Source organism: Saimiri boliviensis, chromosome 9 (assembly GCF_048565385.1).
Source record: "Saimiri boliviensis isolate mSaiBol1 chromosome 9, mSaiBol1.pri, whole genome shotgun sequence".
Classification (NCBI taxonomy): domain Eukaryota; kingdom Metazoa; phylum Chordata; class Mammalia; order Primates; family Cebidae; genus Saimiri; species Saimiri boliviensis.
The window spans coordinates 15,474,662-15,489,502 of record NC_133457.1 but is presented as its reverse complement, the minus strand read 5'-3'; the positions used below and the strand labels follow the sequence as shown (position 1 = coordinate 15,489,502).

Below are 14,841 nucleotides of genomic sequence, written 5' to 3'. Positions count from 1 at the left end.
TTTTAAATTTTTGGTAAATGATCCTCAAACAAAATCTTCTGTGCTTTAACCTCTTCTGTATTAGCAACTTACACCCTCAGTCAAATGAGAAAATGTGAATATCTCCTTCTCAAGCAGGACTGGTTATACCTCCAATTAGCAATCAGTAAGGATTATAATCAGAGCATTTCAGAATCAGGAGTTTCCTATCCACTCAACTTATTAGTAATGATGCAAATATTTATTGAATAATTTTTCAGCAGTGTTTAAGGATAACAAGTAGAGAAACAAGTTGTATCTATAAAAACCACTGTCAGATTTTGTGACTGTGTGTCCGGAAATACTGATTTTGAAAGAAGTAATAAAAGGCACATAACAAAAACCAGTGGTAATGTTTTACAAGTCACCTAGCAGAAAGGGTTTCATTTGTAACTCCTAGTTTGGAAGTTACTGAGTGCCTTAGGCTAAAACAACACATGGTACGAGCCAGAAGTTGTGTTCATCACATCATACTGGTTTATTTTGATTGCAGACAACAAAGAGAGAAAATTCTGTAATTATAAAAGGTTTTGTTGACTAGTTATGCTTGATAGTTTTAAAAGTTTCACCTAGGCCAGGTGTGATGGCTCACACCTATAATCCCAGCACTTTGGGAGGCTGATGCAGGAGGATCAAGAGGTCAGGATTTCAAGACCAGTCTGGCCAATGTAATGAAACCTGGTCTCAACTAAAAATACAAAAAATTAACCAGGTGGGGTGGTGTGCACCTATAATGCCAGCTACTCAGGAGGCTGAGGCAGGAGAATCGTGTTAATCCGGGAGGCGGAGGTTACAGTGAGCCAAGATTGTGTCATTGCACTCCAGCATGGGCAACAGTGTGAGACTCCATTTCAAAAAAAAAAAAAAAAAGTTTCACCTCAAATACAACTTGGTTGGAAATCAATGAACAGTAACTAATTGCCAGAATAGTCTGATTCATTCCAAAACAAAAACATCCCATACAGTAATAAAACTTTATGATATCAGCATGTCCATAAATTACAAATATAACAACTGATTGAGTATACATTCATTAATTTCCTAAGAAAGCAAAATACTATAGAAAAATAAGAGTGGTAAAATGGATAGCAAAAATACACATTTTCATTAATTTGAATTAATAAAGAAATCACAGAACCTTCTTTTGACTTTACTTGTAAACAAAATAGTTGTCAATAAAAATATTTTTATAAAAGTAAAGCCAGTGATTGATGCAAATTGTTTTCTATCTGAATTACATTATCACCTGAATAATTAAAAATGCCCTATAGCAAACAAAAGCTATCTCCAAAACATTTTTGAAATTGATAGTTTTTCAGTTAAGTCCTCACCTGCTCCCTGAATACCATAAAATGTCAAGAAATGTTGAGTGTTTTCAGAAAAGTTTCCAAGCTTTCCTTTGCTGAAATAACTACTGGAGAAAATCCCTGTATACCAGGTATTAAATAACCTCAATATTTTCAAAGTTTGAATATGCAGTTAAGGATATTTGTATCAATGTATAATGTTACCCATTAAATTGGCACTGAAACAAGTTAACTTACAGTCACATCTAAGATGTGTGCTCTTTTTTATTCTAATGCTTCTTGGGTTTATGTTGTGGGTTGGCTACCTGATACAGAAACCTATAAGTAATTTAATGCAAAACATGCATTCTTAGCTAGCCCAGGCAAAGCAGTAGTGATGAAGTCTTATGACATGCATGCACAAGACCTATGCTCAAAAAAATCTTCTCGATACTGGAAAGAAAACAGAGATGATGCATTCTGTTGAGATTTTCGGAATAGCCAGTGAGTGGGATGTGATGAGAGGGTAAGAGTCATAACCACAGTTTCATTATCTTGCATTGGCCTATGAATAGCATGCCATGCGTTCCTCTACTAATGATATAAATTACCACAGAGAGAAGCAAGAGCTCAGGAATAGACAGGTTCAAAATTGGGACTGAGATGAAGGTGCACAAACTGGTCTATGCTCCCAAGCCCAGGCCATGAATGTCTATTGGTTTCTACACCATACATGTATATGATGGAAATCATGAGGCGATCAAAGAGGGGCACTTTCAGAAAAAAAAAAAAATCCACTAAATTAAACATGGTCAATGCATTCATGATTCTGTGTTACAGTCTCAAACATAAACCAAGTGAGTAACAGTGAAATGAAGACTATAATTTTTGCCAGCTATAGGAAAAACCTGCTTCTCATTTTGACGTTCAAAGGGCAATGCTATAAAAGTTTATTTAAAAAAAATAGAAAAGAAAGAAAAAGGAATGACAGCAGGGGTGTTACCATTATGTTGTCAAAGTCTTCCAGAAGGGAGACAGCAGAGTTACAGAAGTCCTACAGAAAGGGGACAGCAAGAAAATGGCAGACAATACAGATAAGATTTTTTAGCCTGATGACGTAGATAGCGAAAATACATATGAAATATTTCATTTAAAACAATGTTGCAGGAAGTCAAGACTTTAAAACATAGGCCTTATAAGGGTTTTATTAATTAATGAGTCAAACAACCTCACTACAGACTGCAACACTGATAAACAATATGGTAATATTCACATAACAGAATAGAACAACATGGAGGTTAAATGGCGACATAAAGGTAGAGGAGATATCAGACACCAAAATGTGCTGCAACTAAGGGACTTTGGAACCTCCATGTGAGCAACAGAAGGCTAGAGTTCTTCCCACCCTAAGCCAGTGGGGGAGCTCAGGACATGTGGGTCACATTAAACAGAAAAGACTTTTAGTGAAGAAGTTAGTAGGCCAGTTATTGAAGGATGTAGTTAGCCCTATCCCCAGTAAATCGAAGTAAAAAGAGAACATCAGGTTAACCACACATTCAACCAGTCATGGTAGACAACCAAAATTTATAGCGCCACCACTGTTTGTACACTAAGAGAGAATCTGATTTAGGAAAAGTCAACGGAACACCTGGGGAAAATTGCTATTTCTCAACTAAACGAATCCCTTGTTTAATCATTTATATAATCGAATTCCAAGGGATGTATTACTGAGATGTTAAAAATTTCCCTGAGCTCACTGAGTTCTGGAGATAGAGATGAAGCAAAGAATTTCACCAATAATAGAAAAAGCATTTTACTATACTGAGGATTAGAAAGTATAGGAGGAATTTCCCAGGAAAATAATATCTATTCTCACAATTTTACGAATAGGTACGTAATTCAATGCATTGGTACATAGGTCTTCAGATACAATTGCCATGCTAGTATTAGTGATTCATTTCCTCACTCCTCTATCCAATCTTCTGCCCTCTCTCATAAAAATCAAGCTGCATGCACCATCTCCTAGCTATTCATATTTGCCTAATCATTATTTTAGCATATAAACTCAGCATCTTCCTCATCATTCAAATAAACAGAGAAATACCAGATATAAATAATAAGTGAAGCACTCACCTTCCTGGACATGCTTTCTACCCAAAAACCAAAATGATGGGGTTTAGGACATCTTTACCACTACAGTGATTTTCTTCTCCTAAGTCCATTTTTGTCATTGAAATGTATATTAATTACACTCTTTGAATAAACATATTAATTATCAATACTCAAGGTATGTTTTAACAAGACTATTTTCCCTACCATTTAAAAATGAGAATATAATTTGAAATATGCTATACTGATATGATCAGGAAATTTGGAAAACTTGAATAGCTAGTAAAGTTATGAAAAATGGATAAACTCACAGGTAATCAGGTAAATGCAAATTAAGATGTCACAATATAATAACATTTCACCTACCCTGATTGAGACAAATAAGGCCTGATAATACCAAGGATTGGTGAGAATGTGGAAAAAGAAAAATGCTCATTACTATTCTAAGAGGAATCACTAGCACTTCCAAAATTGAATCAACATTTCCATGTTCTGGTGCATATATCCTAAAACTTTCCACATGTATAGAAGAAATGTACAAGAATGTTTACTGTAGCACTGTTAACAGTTAAAAAAAAAACTTGAATAACTTAAATGATTGTCAATAGGAGAGTGAATAAATAACATATTAATATTCATAATGAAATAGCATCCAAAAGGATAAATGAATGAATATAACTACGTGAAACAAAGTAAAAATAATTAAAATATTAGCTACAAAAAAGTAAGGTGCAAAACAATACAACACATGTGTGAGAGCATTTACATCACATTGCAAATCGTTGCGTAATACTGTACAATGTGTATGCTGATAGATGCAAGCATATATATTAAAAACATAAAAACCTGCATAATAAAGTAAAACACTAAATTCATAATGGGGATTTCTACTTTAGAGGAAGAAAGGGAAATGAAAGAAGATACAAGAGGATTCATCCACATTTGCAATGTCTTTCTTATTTAAAAAATAATCTAGAATATTATGAAAGAACATTATTTTAAAAAGCTAGGTGGTAGTACACTAGTGATCATTACATTATTTTCTATTCTTGTCTATATGTTTGAAATACATAGACCATTAAAAAGTGAGTGGGAGGGAGAGATAAAATAAACATATTCCAAGGTAATACCATATCCTTAGGGTCGGAGATCAATTACCAAACAAAGGGTAATTGCTGGACTTAACCAGGCCTCCTTAATCCAAGAGCCCGTTCCCATGAAGTCACAGATTCATTTTGCCAAAGAACTAAGAGCTCTGGGAGATTCTAACTTAGTCATCCTTCCTTTCTAAAATTACCTATTTCTTTGATTTGTATACACAAATGATGGGGCCTGCTCCATACTAGATAACCTAACCTCTTTACAAGTCGCTACATGTACTAGCTATAACTGGGCACACATTTCTGTCCTCTGTCAGAAATCTTCCTCTTTTCTGTCATGACAAATCCTTACAAAATCCTGGATGGAGCCTATAACCATTTTTTAACCAATTTGTCTGAATCAATTCAAGTTAAACATATCTTCTGTCTCTCCTTCTTTGGGCTCTTGAAAATATGCTGTCTGGAATTATTACAAAGAACAATAAAATCATTTAGTATATTGAAAGAGAAAAATCAGGATAAAGCAACACCATGAATCGAGGCATAAAGTTTTTTTCCTGGGTCAAAACTTAAGATTCCTTCTGCAGGCCCCTTCTCTAGATAATTGATATTGTGAGGGGCATGAAAGTTCCTTAAGGCTGGGCGCAGTGGCTCATGCCTGTAATCCCAGCACTTTGGGAGGCCCAGGTGGGCAGATCACCTAAGGTCAGGAGATGAGCCTGGCCAACATAGTGAAACTCTGTCTCTAGTACAAATACAAAAATTAGCTGGGCGTGGTGGTGAGTAACTGTAGCCCCAGCTACTTGGGAGGCTGAGGCAAAAGAACCGCTTGAACTGGAGGCAGAGGTTGCAGTGAGCCGAGATTTGCGTCACTGCACCCCAGTCTGGGCAACAAAGTGAGATCCTGTCTCAAAAAAAAAAAAAAGAAAAAAGAAAGTTCCTTAAGATTCCTTCTGTAAGCCCCTTCACTGGATGATTGATATGGTACCGGGTATGGTGAGGTGAGATGAAAGAAAGTTCCTGCTGTCAAAAGAAAAATACCAAGTATAATAAGAAAGGATTAAGTGTGAAATAATTAAATATTGGTTATATTGTATTATAATCAATATTCTATATTCTGTGATAGTTCTAACAGAATATGTGAAAAATAAAATAAAGTGATACTTTTAACACTGAAATTGGAATAAGCCTCTCAAGTATCACAGAATTTAAAGAACAAAAACACACCACTCCAAGAAGCTAAAATGACAATTAGGATAAGAAAACAACATTCCTTTTTATGAGTTTGTTCTATCAGTGACCACTAAGCAAATGAGGATTAAATCAATTCTATTAATGGCAATTTATGTAATTGTACAAGTAAATCATTTGATATGCTTTTATTTTAAAGCTTAACATATTTAAGAAAATAATATTTTTATGGGAATTGAATTTCTTTTCAAATAAACCATAAAAATACTAATAAGCAGCAACAATAAGTATGACAGCTAACACTTTTTGAGCACTTACTATGAGCCATCCTCTAAGGGCTGTTCTAAGGGCCATTTTACACATACTAAACCATTAACTTTACAACTACCCTATAAACTAAGTACAATTTTGTATTAGCTCCATTTTATAGATGATACTCTGAGGCACAGAAAGGCAGTGTAACCACTATCCTGAGTACCATCTAAATATAGGACATTAGATAAGAAACAGAAATGGATTTAGTTTCATTTTGTTTTTTACGGTAGTCACCACTTCTCTGTGGTTTCACTTCCCACAGTTTCAATTACCTATAGAAAACCACAGGCCAAAAACAGGTGAGTATAGCACAATAAGGGATTTTGAAAAAGACGACATTTACATGTTTGTTATAGTATATTATTATAATTGTTTTATTTTACTATTAGTTATTGTTATTATCTTACTGAGCCTAATTTATCAATTGAACTTTATCATATAGTTACCTATACATAGGAAAAAACATGGTCCATATCAGGTTTGGTTCTCTATAGTTTCAGCAACCACTGAAGGTCTTGGAACATATTCCCTGTGGGTAAGCAGGGTGATGGGACTACTGTACTTTCCTAGATGAAGACTGTAACTAAGAATAATGAAAACAGGTTTCTTGCCAAAACATCTTTCTGCATGTCCATATGCACTAAAGCTATAGGAAAATATACTCAATTATAACAATCATTACATCAAATAATCTCATTAAGAATACTTAATATCCATGCCATTTAGCACTTGTTGTCTAGGTACTGTGTTAAACACTGTATTAACACATTCCTGGAGAAATAAAAAACAATCCACGACAGAAAATTCCATGACTGACTGAAGCTCATGTATGATCTCTGCAGTGGAACTAGAGGGTTATTTATGGAATTCTAGTTTTCACTATGTATCATTGAAGGCCGGATGGTTTCTGCATATGCCAATTTCTCCCAACTAGAAGGGAAGAGAGTAAGGGGACTATGTAAGGTCTTAGACATAACCAGAGTTCAGGAATTTATGTTTACCTTTTCCATTTAGGTTTCCAAACCAACCATAGCAGACATCACTGGAAGGGTCAGTTTCTGGAAGCACTGGGAAAGAAAGCTATGGGATGGGTGTGTGGATAGAAAGCAGACTGCTGAGAATTAAGGCTACTAAGAAACTTTAGCCTCCTGAAAACCACTGCTCAAATCTTGCATTATTTATTTGATACACAGCTCACAGATTTGTGCCGTGTGCTTAGCAGATGAAAGGATGATACAAAATAGTATACATCCTAGTGTATGACCTCCTAAGAAAAAGGGGTAACCAATGGGTTACTAGACAACTGTCCTAGGAAGCAGTCACATCCAAAATCTGGAGAAACTCATCAACCTGTAAAAGCACCTGCTGAGTTCCAAAATCAGTTTCGAAGGTTATGATAAATGGAAATTCTCTAATATGTTTGTTATGTTTAAGAAAATGGACCTCTGAAATAAGAAAATTACTAGGTTATGGGTAAAAATATATCTACTTACTTTTCTCTATAAGAAACCAAAAAATGAAAAAATAACTATATTACTAATTGTTACGTATCTAGAGAAATTCATATCATATGTAGGTGAGTGACCTGAGAAAATTTTCCTGCCATACCATGAAACGGTCAGTACTTACTAGAAAAGCAAATAGTTATGCCCAGTAACATAGACAATTGATCAATGTTGTTTACATTCCATATAATTCTGTCTCTAGATTTTGAAGGATTATCACAAGGAGAAATTTTTTCTGCCATAACACAGCATTTAGCTAAATTCCAGGTATATTAATCGTTTATACATGATCTACTAAGAGAGAAGAAAGGCACTAACATTTCCTCAGACCCTCCTAAGTAGATGTACTATGGCAGATGTTACATGCAAATCTCATTAGCTCCATGTATTACAGGATCACTGTACCTGTGACTGTATAATGTATGCATTTATCTTCCCTTAAGAATACTATTTTCCTCAATTATCTAACACTTGAAGAAAGATAAGAGAGAAAAAGACATATCCTACTTGTGAAAGCCCTTCAGAGACTCCAAAGTTAAGTTTCAACACTTAAAAACAATCTGCATTAGCTCCATGTATTACAGGATCACTGTACCTGTGACTGTATAATGTATGCATTTATCTTCCCTTAAGAATACTATTTTCCTCAATTATCTAACACTTGAAGAAAGATAAGAGAGAAAAAGACATATCCTACTTGTGAAAGCCCTTCAGAGACTCCAAAGTTAAGTTTCAACACTTAAAAACAATCTGAATTGAGTCTGAGACAAGGAGTTGAATACTGTACAATCACAGTTACGCAGTTGAGCTTTTACTATTTGAAGAAGGCATTTCTGGTCTTAAAAGTTTAAAAACAGAAGAATAAAGAAAAAATCCAGCACTGTGATGGAATTAGCACAAAAGAATCAGAAAAAGAATGAACTAACAATTAATTCCCATTGGTACAAGCAGTGCAACAACAGGTGGTACAGAAGTACAGAGCCAGGTACTTTCAAGGTAGGAGAAAGCAAAGCGATAGTGTCACCTGGGTACACTTCTCCAAATATGCAAGGATATCTTTGGTTACATGTCGATTATTCATTTAAATCCTTGCTGAAATGCTTTGTCATGGCTTCTATCGGGAAGTGAACCTTTTAAGGACAGGTATATTTTACCCATAAATGATCCAGTGGGCTTTCCCTCAATGCTAGGAACCACTTAACAGTAATTCAAAGGTAAATTTGGCAGTAACAGTTTGAAAGTGGGCTATAAATAGGAAAAACTAGGCCTTGTGATAAAAAAGTAGATATGAAAAAATAAAGTGGCAAGTTTTACTTTACTTACTTAATTTATTTATTTTTCTTGAGATGATGTCTCACTCTGTAGCCCAGGCTGGAGTGCAGTGGTGTGATCCCAGCACACTGCAACCTCCACCTCCCGGGTTCGAGCGATTCCCCTGCCTCAGCCTCCAAAGTAGCTGGGACTACAGGCATGCTCCACCATGCTTGACTAATTTTTTGTATTTTTTTTTTTTTTCTTTTTAAGTAGAGGCAAGGTTTTACCATGTTGGCTAGGCTGATCTTGAACTCCTTGCCTCAAGTGATCCACCCACCTCAGCCTCCCAAAGTGCTAGGATTATAGGCATAAGCTACCGCATCTGGCCCTAGGCTTTATCACTTTAAAAGAAGGCTAAATTCATTCTTGTGGGACGGTTTTTAAACTGCTAGTGAAATTTTTTAACTCAAAAATGATCTGAAGCAATAGTATAATTCTATTTTTGCTCATTCCCAAAAAGAGCTAAAAATCCCAATGTGGTTTTAAATGGCTCCAAACATGTTGCTTATTTAGGCAAATTAATTTGATATTTTAATCAATGTTTTCGTCATTTATGCACAAACAGCAGCTTAGGCCCATCTTTTCTGACACTCAGGGAGCTAAAGCAATTGCTAGAGGTCAGGGAGAGACAAGTACGTGATGACTGTTGCCTGCATTATCACACAGTTCAATTAGTTTCTTCTCTCTTGTCCTTATAATTTAGGTAAAAAAAAGAACCATTTTTAAGAATGAATGACTAATCTCACCATCACCACACACCAAAATCACTAAGTGGCCCAAACGCAGGACTGCTGTAAGTTACGCAATGGAGATATGCCTAGAAAGTTATCCAAAAGACAAAGAATATTTTTTAAAGCATTTGAATTTCTTGCTATGTTGAAAACACTGTGGTTTTTCTCAGAGCAGGATACCCTTATAGATTGACTATTTCCATTTGAGGATCAGGAAAGTACCTTATTCATAGAGTTACCCTGGGATCTAAGATAGCTAATACATTTAAAATGCCTAGAAATGTTTTGGCATATAGTAAGTGCTCCATTCGTGTTAGCTATTATTATCTAAAATAGTGCATAACCATTTCAGAAAAGCTAGAAAATACAACTATACAGAAACCAGAAAAAGAAATCTCCATTCTCACCTTACACTTTAATGTATTTATAAAGACGCATAGGTTTTCAGGAGTTTATACTAAATGCTGATGTTTTCTTAAACATGATTACTGTCTTTTATAAAGAAAATTGGGTTACAGGGCACAAAAATAGAAATAAAAATCAAAAATTAAATTGTATGCATTCAGATCCTGACTGTTGTTTATAATGTATTATCTGCTCTAGGCTTTATTAAATATACACTTAAAGAGTAAAGGCAGGGCACTATCGGAGAAAACCTAAGAAACATCAGGGCTCCCTCACAGTAATAAGTTTAAAAATAATATCTGAAACAAGAGGTAAAGGTAGTACAGAATATGGTGGTAATTATAATAGAAAATGAGCACTCAGAGAAGGTCACCTCAAGGATAAAAGGCCTGCCTCTTCTAATTAACCAGAAAGTTATCAGCCCTTCTTTTTGTTTTGAGGCATGCTTTTAATAAACCTAAGACATACCAAATTCTTATTTGATCAATGATAACAGTAAAATACAACAGAGGTATTTATAAGCCTGTAACAGAGAGAGAGAGAGAGACATCTGCACTCACACAAAGATATAGGGATATGAACACAGGAAGAATATGCCACATACCCCAAACTCATCCCAAGCTAGCGGAGGTAATGAAATGCAAAGGACTCCATTGCTGGGTCTGGACAAACCTGTTGGAAAGGCCGAGTCTGGGCTTGCCTGAGAAGCCGCTGTTGCTGCTGCTGCTGGAGAAGCTTCATCTGTATCAACTGCTGCTGTGATGTGATTGCATGAAGAGAAGGCGGCTGCATCATGGCACCTGAGCGTCGCTGTAGCATGTTGGACAGAGCTTGTTTGGTGTTGGTTGGGACAAAGGAGCCTGCAGGGTCCAACCTGGAGCCACCTATGAAAGCAACCAAAAGGAAAGGCTTTCTAACTATGTTAATGTAACAGGTCTTCGTATTTTATCGAAACACGGAAGTTTTCACCTTCTAAGTCTCACTTTATGAGCAAAGTGGAAAACAATGCACTGTCCCACTTGCCACAAACATTGAAGGCCTACTGAGTAATTTACAAAAGATGCAGGAGTGATGTAGGAGTGAATTATACTACTTTGACGTAACTTCATGGAGGTCTTCAGTTCATAAATTGAAATGAGTAAAACACACAGTTGTTGGCATAATTTCATAATTACATGGGTTTTAAATTAGGCAAGGCCCTCAGGAACATATTACTTGTATAAAACACATTGCCTTTGTGATGCATTTTGCCAAGTTCTTAAGCCATCCATATAAGTCCTTTCGTACTTTTCATCAAATCTGAAGCTCATGTCATTGACGCCTTTTCACCAGGGCAAAAGGAAAACGTCTGTTTTGTAGCAGAGCATGACAATACTTTAAAATCTTGAAATGCTTGCAAACTTCAAATACCATAACGGTAATGACAGAACACATGTTTTTTGAAGGCTAAAAATCAAACAAACAACTATTATATTGATGCTAAAGAAACCACAGGAAGCCTTAACATATTTGTATATTTAATTTGTCATATGCCTTTAAAAGTTAGGGATAAAAAGGTCAACATTTGCTGCCTTCACAATAAATGTCAATTCTTCATTTGCCAAAAACAGTCTTTGATACATATAAATGAAAAAAACCTCTACATAAGCCCCTCACAAATGTTGTTTCATCTTTTGTATAAAGCAAGCTGTATGATGAAAACAAACATTATAAAGCTGTTTTCATTTTTGACAAACCCACATTTTTTTTAAAGACTCAGTATGACAATCAGCAATACAATTTATGAAGTTGTGAAAGGAAACTAAAAATGTTGAGACGCCAAACTCACTGTGACAAAGGTAAAAGTCAATGTTGGGAACTGAGTCATGCAAAACAATCTCTCATTTTGTTTCCTAAATAGATAGCTGAAAGACAGAAGGCTACATACCTCCCCAGGGGACCTCCCTCATTATTTGCTCACAAGGAAATTCCTCATGGTCTCCAAGAGATTTACCCTAAAAATAACAGTTTATCTTTATGGTGGGATGGGGGCAGTGTGGGGAAGCAGGACAGAACTAGATGTCTTCCCTCCACTTAACAGAGACAAACACGTATTTGACCTCTTCCTCTACTCTATGTTTACTTAATCTTATGTTAAAATGCAGATTCACCACCATAACTAAACCTTTAACCTGCTGTACAATGTAGATTCAGGGAATGCTGATCAAAGCCTCCAAAGAATGAAACTGCTTACTCCTTTTATCTACTTTCCCCTTCCTTTTCTTTCTTCTTTCTCCTACTGGCTACTCTTTCCCCTTCAAATACTCAAGTCCCCAAACCCTCTGTGGAAAAAGCACAGCTATTCCTGTGATAATTGTGTTCCTTTTTCCCAGGCATGTCCTCAACCTTGGCACAATAAACCTCTAAAATGACTGAGATTTGTCTCAGTCATTTTCTTTTATTTACAAAGTTATTCAGCAGCATTTGACGAACATTTGCAAAAACGAAAGATCAATCTAAGTAACACATGGCAGGGTAACTTTTGTTGAAGCAACAATCAGAACATATATTATGTGTTAAAAATTACATATATTAGTATGTAAAAACAGACTCATTCATAGAAAGGAAAAATTCTCTTTAAAGATTAAAATATAATCTACTTTTTAAAAATTTTCCTAACTCTATGATCTTGTACCTCTGAGAAACTAATGAAACAAAATACGGCTGAAGCTCTTTGTATACCTAATTACTTTCCTCACTTACTCCTACCAAATGCTATTCTGAATTTGGAGTTTATTATCCTATGCATTTTCTTATAACTTTATCATACTGCTGTGTATATATAAGAAAGATTAGGAAAGATACCTATGTATTTGTATGTGAGTAATAGAGGGGGACTGTTCTGCATTTAAAACGTATATGGATGGAATCATGCTGTCATGCTGTACATACTGTTCTGCAACTTTAGATGATGCTTTTTTAAATGAAAATAAATTCACTCATTTAAAATTCTCAATAATAATTTTTTTCCAAATTAATTTATTAATTTTTACTTTTTTTTTTTTTTTGAGATGGAGTCTCACTCTGTCACCCAGGCTGGAGTACAACGACATGATTTCGGCTCAAGCAACCTTCACCTCCCAGGTTCAAGTGATTCTCCCTTAGCCTCCCAAGAAGCTGGGATTTCAGACACCCACAGTAATGCCTGGCTAATTTTGTTTTCGCATTTTTAGTAGATAGGGGGCTTCACCATTGGCCAGGCTGGTCTTGAACTCCTGACCTCAGGTGATCTGCCCGCTTCGACCTCCCAAAGTGCTGGGATTACAGGCATGAACTACTGTGCCCAGCCCAAAATGTATTTTTTAAATGCCATCTCATACCTAAAGTTCCTCAATTTATAAAAACCTTTCTATAGTATTCTACAGGGAGAGATTATGTGCTTTTATAAAGTAGTTAGCTTTCAATTCACAGACAGTCCTTGTGTGTCAGTATCTACAAAGAAAGTTCTAGATCTCCAAAGTTTAAAACAGCCAAAAATTCACAAGGACCTTGGGATTAAAAAGAGGAAGTTTAAAAAGATGATTGCATTATTCTTTTCCACACTGAGTCTAGTTTGCTCTTTGCAGTCTACATTCATTCACTCAACAATCTATTCTTAAGGGTCTACTATAAAGCCAGAGGTTCTTCTAATTTCTGGTGATACTGCAGTGCACATAACAGAAAAAAATATCTGCCATGAGGCTTATATTCTGGTAAGATAATAAATCAATAAGAAAGTAAAGATACAAGCAAGTCTGATGCTGTAGAGCAAGCTTGTCCAACTCAGGGCCTGTGGGCTGCATGTGGCCCAGGGTGACTTTGAATGCAGCCCAACAAAAATTCGTAAACATTCTTAAAACATGATGAGTTTTGTGCTTTTTTTGTTTGTTTGTCGTTCATCACCTATTTTTAGTGTATTTTATGTGTGGCCCAAGACAATTCTTCTTCCAATGTGGCCCAAAGAAGCCAAAAGATTGGACATCCCTGCAACAGAGAAACAGAAAAAAGAGAGAAACAGAGGGTAAAGGGAAGGGGTGTGGGTTTACAGTTTAAGACAGGGTGGTTAGCGAAGGTCTCAGTGAGAAAGTAATCTGTGACCAAGCCCAGTGGAGACAGGCAGGACGTCATGTAGATATCTGAGGGAGAGCACCGTAGGACAGGGGCCAGCAAGTGCAAATGCCCTGAGCTAGGAACGTGTGAAGATCACTTATTGAACATGTCTGGGGTCAGGCTACCTTCAAAAGGCTAGATAATTAGTAAAATTTACTTTTAAATCTTACATATGTATGTGTGTGTAACATAAACTTTATATTTCATCTTTTAAAAAGTAGGTATTATGCATATTTTATTCACTGTAATATCCTAGCATCCAAAACGGGGTCCAGTATATCATGAAGCTCATACAATCTTGAAGAAATAACTGAATCCCCCACCCTATGGGAATAGATACTAGCATATTCATTTTACAGATGATGAAAATGAGGCACAGAAAAATTAAGATTTGGCCAATATTATATAGCAAGAGAGTGGCAGAACCAGATTTGAACCTAAAACTCTTAACTATCAGACCAGTTCCTTTAACCACTAATTTAGAAGATAAAATAGGATTTTCCCCTGCTATAAGCCACAAATAAAACATTTTCTTCCACAGACCTCCAAATGTCACATTCAAGTTATAATAAAAATCACAATTTAAAAAAATTATTTGTTAAAATGGCACATCTTAACAATGCTAACAGATTTCAAATAATTTAAATATGCTTAAACATGCAATGTTTCATACAGAAAGAAAACTGAATTCATTCCTAATTAAGAGATGTCTTCATTTAGACAATCTTGATTTGGGACG

General features: G+C 35.6%; 1 protein-coding gene across 9 annotated transcripts in view; it reads right to left on the bottom strand.

Moving 5' to 3' along the window:
- Positions 1–14,841, bottom strand: part of MED12L (mediator complex subunit 12L) — a 361,238-nt gene that overhangs the window by 28,009 nt on the left and 318,388 nt on the right. For 6 of the 9 annotated variants that reach the window (XR_012519124.1, XM_074405491.1, XM_074405492.1 and 3 more), the window contains 2 exons: positions 10,647–10,858; positions 2,308–2,358 (listed from right to left, as the gene is read on the bottom strand). Coding sequence is in view for 8 of the 9 variants with exons in the window: in XM_074405491.1 (XP_074261592.1) it covers positions 2,308–2,358; positions 10,647–10,858 (263 nt within the window). In the remaining variant the exon portion in view is untranslated. The remainder of the gene's footprint in view (positions 1–2,307; positions 2,359–10,646; positions 10,859–14,841) is intronic. The other 3 variants (XM_074405495.1, XM_039480199.2, XM_074405494.1) reach the window with 1 other exon arrangement.